Genomic DNA, 11,146 nt, shown 5'->3' with positions numbered 1-11,146 from the left:
CCATAATTTCAAACAGTTCCAAGATTGGGCTACTAGTTCAAAAGTTACAGCCCTTTGAATTTTCTTTCGAAATTGGTTCTAGTCTATAACTTTTGATTGAGAAGTCTGATCGAAAAAGTACGAATTGTTTTGGATTCTACGCACCAAAATTAATAAGAAAAAGTGTTTTTCCCGAGAAATTTTGGTGTAGTCGATTTTTGGTAAAAAAGGAAGGTTATACACTGCCTTTTTTTGAGCCCCGAAAAAAAATTGTCTCAGATCGACCGGGAAAAAAAATTTTCGTATAGAATGTCTCCTGTAGAATCCATAATTTCAAACAGTTTGGAGATTGGGCTACTAGTTCAAAAGTTACAGCCCTTTGAATTTTCTTGCGAAATTTGTTTCTAGTCTATCACTTTTGATTGAGAAGTCTAATCGAAAAAGTACGAATTGTTTTGGATTCTACGCCCCAAAATTAATAAGAAAAAGTGTTTTCCCGAGAGATTTTGGTGTACCTAGTCGATTTTTGGTAAAAAAAAGGAAGGTTATACACTGCCTTTTTTGAGCCCCGAAAAAAAAATTGTCTCAGATCGACCGGGAAAAAAATTTTTCGTATAGAATGTGCCCTGTAGAATCCATAATTTCAAACAGTTTGGAATTGGGCTACTAGTTCAAAAGTTACAGCCCTTTGAATTTTCTTGCGAAATTTGTTTCTAGTCTATAACTTTTGATTGAGAAGTCTAATCGAAAAAGTACGAATTGTTTTGGATTCTACGCCCCAAAATTAATAAGAAAAAGTGTTTTCCCGAGAGATTTTGGTGTACCTAGTCGATTTTTGGTAAAAAAGGAAGGTTATACACTGCCTTTTTTTGAGCCCCGAAAAAAAAATTGTCTCAGATCGACCCGGAAAAAAAATTCTCTTATAGAATGTGGCCTGTAGAATCCATAATTTCAAACAGTTCCAAGATTGGGCTACTAGTTCAAAAGTTACAGCCCTTTGAATTTTTTTTCGAAAGTGGTTTCTAGTCTATAACTTTTGATTGAGAAGTCTGATCGAAAAAGTACGAATTGATTTGGATTCTACGCACTCAAATTAATAAGAAAAAGTGTTTTCCCGAGAGATTTTGGTGTAGTCGATTTTTGGTAAAAAAGGAAGGTAATACACTGCCTTTTTTGAGCTCAGAAAAATAAAATTGTCTCAGATCGACCCGGAAAAAAATGTTTCTTATAGAATGTGGCCTGTAGAATCCATAATTTCAAACAGTTCCAAGATTGGGCTACTAGTTCAAAAGTTACAGCCCTTTGAATTTTTTTTCGAAATTGGTTTCTTGTCTATAACTTTTGATTGAGAAGTCTGATCGAAAAAGTACGAATTGATTTGGATTCTACGCACCCAAATTAATAAGAAAAAGTGTTTTCCCGAGAAAATTTTGGTGTAGTCGATTTTTGGTAAAAAAAGGAAGGTTATACACTGCCTTTTTTTGAGCCCCGAATAGAAAATTGTCTCAGATCGACCCGGAAAAAAAAATGTTCTTATAGAATGTGGCCTGTAGAATCCATAATTTCAAACAGTTCCAAGATTGGGCTACTAGTTCAAAAGTTACAGCCCTATGAATTTTTTTTCGAAATTGGTTTCTAGTCTATAACTTTTGATTGAGAAGTCTGATCGAAAAAGTACGAATTGATTTGGATTCTACCCACCCAAATTAACCCTAGTTTACTGGCCACTAAAACTTTCAAGTTTACGGGCGTGGGGTGGAACGAACCCCACTCTAACTGTCGCCAAAATATTGAAAGAAAAAAAACTAAGAAAATGCAGGGTTATTGTGAAATTGCCATTTTTACAAATTTATTTGTAAACCCCTCATTTTGGCCGGCCGGCTGGCTGGCAGCACATGCCGGCCCGTGTTTTAGAATTGTCACGGTTACATAGCGATGGTCCCGATAGTGACCCTTGTGGAATTCCCATCTAGTTATCAAAGAAATTGGATTAGGAAACATAACGTTGTCAATTTGTAAGGTGGTCTTGTGTGCCGCACTCGCATTTTTGGTCATGATTTTGAAGGTGTTATTTTGTTATAGAAAGGTCCTTTAGAATTAACATATCGAATTTACGAAAACACGATAAAGAGGTTGAAATCGGGGGGCGAAGCAAAGGAGGAGAACGAATCGTGCTCAGCAGAGGATAAGTCCCAGTCGGAATGGAAAGAAGTGCAATTAAGGATCAGTGAGAACGGTGAGATGTGCATCACTGGTGTTGACGATTGCTTGGTGGTGAATGAACCGGTTCCAAAGACAATAAGTAGTGTTTGTGATCAAAAATCGGAGACGACGGTAGATGTAGCAGAACCAAAACAAAATGTGCTTCCATCGCAGACTAACGAAACTGCAAACACCAAGAGAGATGGATCGGCTTTAAAGCTCATAGGTAGGGAGGATACGGGCACAACCACGACCATCCAAAGTACCATTGCGCCGATTAAGTCCGAGGCGAAAGTTGAGAGTGTGAAGACGGTCACCACGACTTCGGTCGCGGGGGAATCAACGCCGCCGACAATTCCCGAACGTTTGGCAGGAAACAAACACAAGTTACCGAATGCGCCCGAAGCCGAGCCACCTCCGAAACTACCAAAGCCCACAATATTAAACCATACCTTAGGCATACAAAATTTATCCAACAACCACCCGTTAAAACGGCACGCTCAAATTAGACGAAGCATTGAAAGCGTATGCTCAAGCACGGCAAGTCATAATTCGACGCATTTAACCACGGTCACTGTAAACTCCACGCCAGTATCCTCGATATTTTCGAAGCATCCGAACTCAACAAAATGGCCCCCAAATCGGCTACAAAGCACAAATTTACCATGTTACGCGCCTAAAACTACTTATAATCCAATAATCAACGTACCTAAAGTCCAAGCCAGTACAAGCAACACGAGACCTGATCAAAAAGTGCCAACATCTCAGGTACCGCCCACTTCTACACCGCCGCCCACGATTCTAAATAACAAATTGTCAATTAAAACCAAATCGAATAACCCTATCGGCTACAAGACTCTCCGAGACCCGCCGAAAACCTGGAACCCCCAAATATCTAGGGCGAGCCTGCTGAAGTCGCCCGATCCGAAATACGCCGACCTGAAGAACGTGAGACCGGCGAAGTTCTTCAAAATGCGGAACAACATGCCGAGGTATCTGGGTAATCCGGCCTCGGGCGTTAAGCCCCTCTACCAGGTCCACAACAGTCCCGAGAAAGAGAAGAGTGCCGCCGAGAAGACCGAAATAAAGAAGCACTCGATCGTGAAAATCGACCCGAAGACGCTCAAGCCCGTCTCGGAGAAGGCGCCCGACGTCGCGAACCTGAGCAATCAGACCGATCTGAAGATCAACACGAGCTCGGTCCCGATCTTCAACCCGCTGAAGCTGCAGAGCTCGCCGAAGAGCGACCGCAAGTCGCCGAAGAGCCCCCACTCGCCGAAACCGAAGGGCGCGTCGCCGCGCGACAAGCTCAACCTGAGCTACACGCCGCCGAACCCCTTCATACCGAACCTCGCGTCACCGACGCTCAGCCCGAACCAATTTCTCTACCCGCCCGGACCGCCCGGCTTTCCCCCGTACGACCCGCGAATAATGGCAGCTTACCACAGTTTCCTCTACGGGCAGCGCTCGACGTTCACGTCGCCGCCGAGCTTGGATCTAAATCAGCGCAAGCCCCCCTTCGAACTGCCCCAGCCGAAATCGCCCGAGACCGCCAAGGCGGCGAAGGCGAAACGCGCCGGCAAAGAGACGGGGAAGATCGAGAAGAGTCTCGAGACGGCCGTCGAGAAGCTGACCCAGAATCGCGTCAAGGAGCTGACGAAGACCGAGACCGAAAACGGGCGGAGAACGCCGCAGGACCAAAAGGAGGCGAGCCCGCCAAGCGAATTGAGGGCGCTGTTAGTGACGAACGATTTAAAAATTAAAGTCGACGCCTCCAATATAAGTGATACTAAAGAAGCGAGTAGTAATAATAACAATGCGGTTAGTCTGCCTTTAATCGCCGACGCGAAAAAATGAAGCTCATTTTGACGATAAGCTTAATCAAAGTGATAAATTAGTCATATATTTTTAATTCACCTTTCGGGAAGGTTCTCTTGTGTGTGATTACTTTTTAATTTTTTCATATCAGCAAAAGTGCCTGCATTTGTAGACAATTCTAATTTTATTGGGGGAGAGATTTTATAGCGCAGCTGTGAGGTGCCTTTGCTAATCACTTTCACACATCATCTTATTATCTACTAATCAAATATTTTGAGGTAGCGCTGGCAACGCTGCCGCCAACTTCAGGGGAATCGCCTTCTTGTCAATTTTCGGACCATCCCCGATAGATTGTCGGCGCTATTTCTCGATAATACTCTCGCTTTTTAGTTTCGTGGATAATTATCGCTTTTAATTTGTTCCGGTTGTTGATCGGCATTAACAATTTATGCAGCCTAGTTTTTGACGTCGAGTCTTGGAAATCGCGCTCTCTACGGGTTCAATTTTGTATCATTGTTTCAAAACGGTTATTGATTTGTAAATAATTGTTAATAAGTTCTATGTTTTGTATATATTTAAATAATTTCTTTTAATATATATGTATTTTACACACATTGTGCACTGTAAGTATCTGATCTGTACAAAAAGTGGGCTGTATAAAATCTCAGACGGCTTGTTTTATTGGTAGAGTTCAATTTTATAGTATTGTAGAAAATTAAAGAAATGTTTTAATTAAGTTGTAAATTGAAGATTTTATTGTACATTGTATATATTTCAGCACAGATTTAATAAATATTTATAGTTTCCCTATAATTGCTATTTATTGTCAACGTATTGAAGCAGGCAAATCTCAAATATTACATTATGATATCTCTGCTGCATTCGTCAAAAGACACACTCAGCTAGTCTCAAAAACGGTAACAAAACCGAAAAGTTTTTGTTAGTAGATTCTCGCCCCAGAGATAGGTAACTCGTCCAGGGTATCCGAGTTTCCAGTTAACAGTTGAAGTCGATCCCAGCGTTAGGCGTAGTAACATATTTGGTTACAGTTATTTGCCATCCCCATGACTGCCTCATTCACGGAGATAAGGTTAATGTACAACGAACAAGTACAGTACATACATCAAACAATTCAATAACTTCCACATACTTAAAAGAATGATCTAAATTTAACGTGAGGCCAGACCATGTTATCATAACAATAATTAATAACATTTACATACAAAATGAAACGGTATTTCCCATACACGTGATGCATTGAGGTTAAATCAACTCAATTTCAAACACAAAAAGTACAAAACAAACAAATTCTAAATAAGGGCAAAGATTTCCTCTTCTAAAAATTGCGTGGATGCCAGCTCTCAAAAATGTGTGCATCAGCGTAGGTTGTACATTAATGATCCTGCTTCCGTCCGGATCCATCTTACGAATGTCGAAACCTTAAGTAACCTCACCAATGGAATCTGTGGTGGACCTGCAATATTTCGCCATATGTCATTTGGCACGACCCAGCTTAAGGTGAGTGCACAACTCTTACCTTTCTAAAGCCAGAGGGTACTCTATCAACTCAGCCAGCTCCCTGGTAGACGGAGCTTCATCCGGATCGTACGGGGGAGAGCAGACCACCTAGTGCCTGCTCCGTCCTTTGCCATCATCAACGACGAGATCCCTGAAACAGAAAGTCCTAGGATTCAGTTGGCACCCCCTCTTATAATAGGTCGCTTGCGTTCACCAGACCGCTTCCAAAGCGCTCCTGAATTTGCTTTATTTAAAGTGGTAGTTGGAACGAGTCGTTCACTAGAAATCAGTAGGTGTATAGGGCCGAACCTGGACCGTTCAAGGTCGCTCGCGACCTGGTGGTAACTTTGTAAAATAGGTCAAGGTCACGTTGCGTGAATTAGCTCAAGGTGAAAGGTGAGGGCCAAATGGGCGGTGACCTTGAACATTTGGTCAAGGTGAAAGTCGCGTGTGACGTAGGCGGTGACCTTGTAAATTAGGTCATCAATTGATGTGTACATTTTCAAAAGCATACAAGATCAATGGCCTCAATTTGAGGTGCCAAATTACGTGTTCGAGGGTATCCAAGGTTAATGTGGTGTCAAATTACATTTTCAATGTAATCTAAGGTCGATGACCTGAACTGTGACTTCAAAAATACATTTTGAATGTCATCCAAGGGCAATGGACACATTTTCGAGGCATCAAATTATATTTCCAAGGTCAATAGAGTAATTTTTATGTGGTGTCTAATTACAATCTTAAGGTCATCCGAGGACAATGATCCCATTTTTGTGGTGGCAAATTACATTTTCAAGGTCACAGAATTAAGGGCAATGGCCACATTTTTATGCGGTGTCTAATTAAATTTTCAAGGTGGAGCATTGTCAATGACCTCAATTTTATATGGTCTTTAATTACATTACAAAAGCCAATGACCCTAAGTTTGCCTGCTGTGACAAGCGACACGTTCGAGGTCATCTAAGGTCGATGACATCATTGTATGTGGTGTCTAATTACATTTTCAAGATCATCTAATTTCATTTCCAAGGTCAATGTTCCCATTTTTGTGGTTCTATAATTCATTTTTACCAAAGTTCATTGATCCTCTACTTTTTTACTGTGCTAGATTCCATTTTCAAGTTCATCAAAGGTGAATGCCGCCCATTTTTGTAATTCCATCTATTTTTATTTTCAAATAGGTAGGTACAGCAAAAATCAATGACTCCATTTTTGTGTTGTCAAATTTCAATCTCAGTGGCATACAAAGTCAACGACTGAATTTTTATGTTGTTTCGAATTACATTTTCGAGGCCATCCAAGGACAATATGAACCTATTGTGTGGTATCAAATACCATTTTCAAGGCCATAGAAGGGAAATGACCTCACCTTTTATGGTGGCTGATTATATTTTCGAGGTCGTCCGAGGATAATGAACCAATTGTTTCTGTGTCAAATTATATTTTCAAGAGCAAACAAGGTCCAAAAATACAGTCATCGACCTTGGATGCCATTGAAATTGTAATTTGACAACACAAAAATGGGTCCATTGATCTTGGACGACATTGAAAATGTAATTTGACACCACAATTGAGACCATATTAACCTTGGATGACCTCGAACATGTAATTTGACACCACATCAATTGTTGACCCAATTACCAAGGTCAATATCTAATGCAGAATCCATAAACGTAAATTTTACAGTTTTGAAAGGTACATGTTTATACTGCTACCTAATAGAGGGCGTTGTTTAAAAACATCCGACCGCTTTGAACACAGGATGCAAGAAAGGTATAGCATTGATGTAAAGAAAGGAGCCCCCACTTTTTTGACGGAAATACACGTTTTGAGGCACCCAGGAGTCCGAATCAAACAAAATCTCAATGATGTCGGTCTGTCTGTCGATCTGTACTCTCATTTTTTGTTACTGTATACAATTGACATTATCAAATGTATATCAATTACTGTTTGCATAACCATATGGTCTAAAGATATCCAATTTATTAAAAAAATGTCATTTGGTAACTGGCCATTAATATATTCAAAACATATCAAATAGGCTTGTTTTTCACACCAAAAAACAAGGATAGGTTTTTGAACATTTCTGGAAAAATGCGATTTTCACTTATATAGGTTTTTTTGAGATTTTGAGAGAACTATGAGACCTACAAACATTTGGTTTGCTTTGCGCTTAACTTGGTCGAAAGAAGGTCTAAAGTTTTAACTTTTTGGAGAAGATTTTCAAAGTGCCGTAATTCGGTAACTAACTGACCTACAGAGCTCCGGTTGGGCCTAAATTGTCACACGTTTCAACATCGTTTATAGTGACTTTTGTCGAAAAATGCATAGTTTAGGAGATATAGAGCAAAAACTGAACAAATTTCGCGGTTTTTCGTGTGCTATATGGCACGAGCGAAAAACTTTAAACATCCTATCCAAATGTTAAATTTTGAGATGGGGGTGGCAAGTGGCAGGTGGACGTGTGATTTGAGATTGGTTTCTCATCCACGAAACGTTTTTGGGTATTCTGTTAACATCTCTAATTAAAAAAAGAGGGCTCTGGAACTTGCGGATAATGTCACCCTGTATAATACTTTCATTATCTGGTAATTCTGGTAGCTCTTTTTGTACACAAGCAGTGGCGTAACTAGGTATTTTTCGAAGCGGTGCCGGATCAGGTTTTGGCGCCCTACCAGATTTTGGCGCCTAATCAGTTACCATTGCGCTCTAATTAATAAAACACGGTACATTTTTGAGAGAAACTACACGAAATTTTAACAGCACTGCACCCTGTAGTGTACTTAACCCCCAGGTTCTACGCTAACTTCACACTACAAGAACACGGAAATAAAGGCAACCCGTCAACGTCTAAAAACGGCCACCCAAATGACTATTCCCTCCAAAACAAGATCCCGCTTAAATTTGAAAAGTGGCACGTGATCAAACATCTAAGGCAGGGCCCCCTTACGTTAGTTGTATACAACGCGTTGACCTGAAGCACAGTAGGGAAGGAACGTTAAATAAAACACTGAAATTGTGAAAAGTTTGTTTAATAATGATCGTAATTATTAAGATTGTGAAAGCCCGGAAATTTAGTTGATGTACATTAATATAAACAAAACAAACAAAGCCAAAAGGTTTCGTACTCTCGCAAAAGTCACTGCCAAGGGTAAAAAGAGTACGACGAAGAAAAACCTTGCAGTTTGATTAAAACAGTCCAAAAGTTAATTAACAAAATATTTTGTAAAAGTTTAAGCAGTAGTTAACAAAGATAGTAAATGCATATACACAATGTTGGTTACACTCAAGGTTAAAAGCAAGTTTTTGGGGACATGGGTCAGGTAGGAGCAGGTACCTAAATTCTGAGAAAGGGTGAAATACACAGGATGTAATTCATCTTTGGTGCAATAAAGTCCTTTTGTTAAAAGCAAGATGGAACATTACATGGGCTTGTAGACAAATTTGACTAAAAACAAGATATGTGGAAATTATTGAATCGTCACTCATTTATCGCACATAGATTTTAAACTGAAGAGCTTTGATTAGCGTAATCTCGCTCCTGCAAGATGGGTAGTCCGCCCCTGGTTTCGGGGTTTCGAACCTACAGTTGGATGTCGAAGACAATCACGGAATTAGGTGTCGTAACACAAATTTGACTACAGTTTTTTTCCACCCCCGTGACCGCTTCATTCACGGAGAAAATTGTTAGTAACAAACAACAAGTCAGTACAAACCTCAAACGAATCGGTAATCTCCACATAATAAAATAAAATGATCCAAACTTATATGAATGTTACTTCAGGGACAAGACCAAGTAATCAACATCAATAAACATAAATTAAGCAAACATTACACCAAAAATGTAAACAATTATAAACAATAGCATAACGGTATCACACATATGATTGCATTGCGGTTAAACCAAGTAAATTTCAAGAAATGCAAAAATTACTACCTGCATTAAATAACACAAAATAACAACAAACATTTATGGAGCGACGCGTTCACTACCGCCATTCAAGACAAGATGCCAAACGTAACTCCCGTTCGTGCTTTCCAGGTGGCGCAGGCAGCTTTTTCCCACCTAGAAATTGCATGGTTGCCAACTCTCCAAAATGTATGTATCGTTGTAAGTTGTATATACAGGGTGGAACCTTTCAACCCTTTCGAATTTACGCACAAATTTTGCATACTTAAATTTTAGAAAGATGCTTTGAATAACGAAATCTTTCACTGAACGAAGAATAGAAATACATTTATTTATAGTGTTTCCAATTCTCGCGTCAAATTTAACTATGGCATGGGGCACAAGTCGTAGAAATGATTGCGTGCAAATGCTGGTTACACTAATACAGACTATTGTAGAGATCACAAATAAATTATTATTATTATTATTTTAAACTTGTAGTCTTTTCCTACCGCTGTAACTTTGTACTACAAGGGCCACCCAGAAAGTAACAGACGTTTTGAAATAAAAAATTAAGAAAGTGTAATAAACAACTTTTATTATATACATTTGGAAGCTACACTCTTAGGCTATTTTTCAACACAGTCGCCATTCATATTGAGGCACTTAAGATAGCGTGGTACAAGTGTTTTGATTCAAACTGTGTATACATCTGCCTTCTGTGGGGGCGTCGGAAGCGGGTACCGACAATGGGAGTGTGGTAGCTCTCGACAAGATCTTACTAACGGTGGAGTCAAAACTTCAAACGCGAATTCCGGGCGAACGGGATGTCGGAGGTGGGTACCGACAAAGGTAATATGGGGCCCCCGACAAAATCTTATTGATTGTGGTTACTGGTACTGATCTGCCACACAAAATGCGCTGAAATCCCTTACATCTCACACAAAGACTTTGATAATTTTTTTTACTTTTTAACAATGTTCGGTTCATCCTAAAGGAGCGTAAATTTAGTTTTAATTATATTTCAGTGCACCCTGTAGTCGACTTTAGCAATGTATTAGAATTTAACTGCCGTTCTTATATCTTTTATGACTGGCCTATACGGTACACCACCTACTGCCCGTCCCGACTTAGTGCCCCCGGTGCTTCAGCGCTCCCCCATTCAGAGCGTGGTGCCGCGGCACCTTTGGCACCTACCTAGTTACGCCATTTTTTATCCCTAAAAATTCCTCCTAGTTGCGTGCCTGCTTCAAAACATCGAGAAGCGCATAATCCACATGTTTATCAATGACAAATTCGAAAATAGCCTATTGTGTAATTTTGTAAATGCGTTGCAAGCGATAGGGAAACTGCGCAATGCAGCGACTTATCTCCCACTTGAAGAATTGGGTGTATTTTGGTACCATAGTGACAGCTTCAATATAGAAAGGATAGTTGCTGGGCTGCACTTAAAAAAAAACGGAGGTTGCCTCGGAAGAAATGTTGCATGTGACATAAGCAATTAATAATTAGGTAAGGGTCATCACAAGCACAGCAGATGCGGCGGGGCTGCCTAATTGACCGTAAGGCAATTATTCGGAGCGCCAATTTTCTGAATGAAATACTTTCGCAATTTTGGCACAAGCGAAAGCGAAATTTGCTTTACATAGAAAAAAGTGGGAGTTTCGACGTAGGTAGACTATTTTTGGCATGCAACCAAGCACGTGGTCCACCGCATTCGCGTCGCAGTATCTTAACCAT

At 40.2% G+C, this 11,146-nt stretch overlaps 1 protein-coding gene across 1 annotated transcript; it reads left to right on the top strand.

Annotated features, from left to right (window-relative positions):
- Positions 1-2,060: 2,060 nt before the first annotated feature.
- On the top strand, positions 2,061-4,812 carry LOC116161614 (polycomb group protein Psc-like; the record flags this gene model as incomplete). Its single annotated transcript, XM_031475017.1, is given in 1 exon segment — positions 2,061-4,812. A coding segment is annotated over 1 exon segment (1,978 nt), but the record flags the coding sequence as incomplete, so codon positions are not given.
- Between the last annotated feature and the right edge of the window lie 6,334 nt (positions 4,813-11,146).

The sequence above is a fragment of the Photinus pyralis genome, unplaced genomic scaffold (genome assembly GCF_008802855.1).
Source record: "Photinus pyralis isolate 1611_PpyrPB1 unplaced genomic scaffold, Ppyr1.3 Ppyr1.4_LG10, whole genome shotgun sequence".
NCBI classification, from domain to species: Eukaryota; Metazoa; Arthropoda; class Insecta; order Coleoptera; family Lampyridae; genus Photinus; species Photinus pyralis.
The sequence above is the reverse complement of the archived record's forward strand: the minus strand, read 5'-3'. Positions and strand labels throughout refer to the sequence as shown.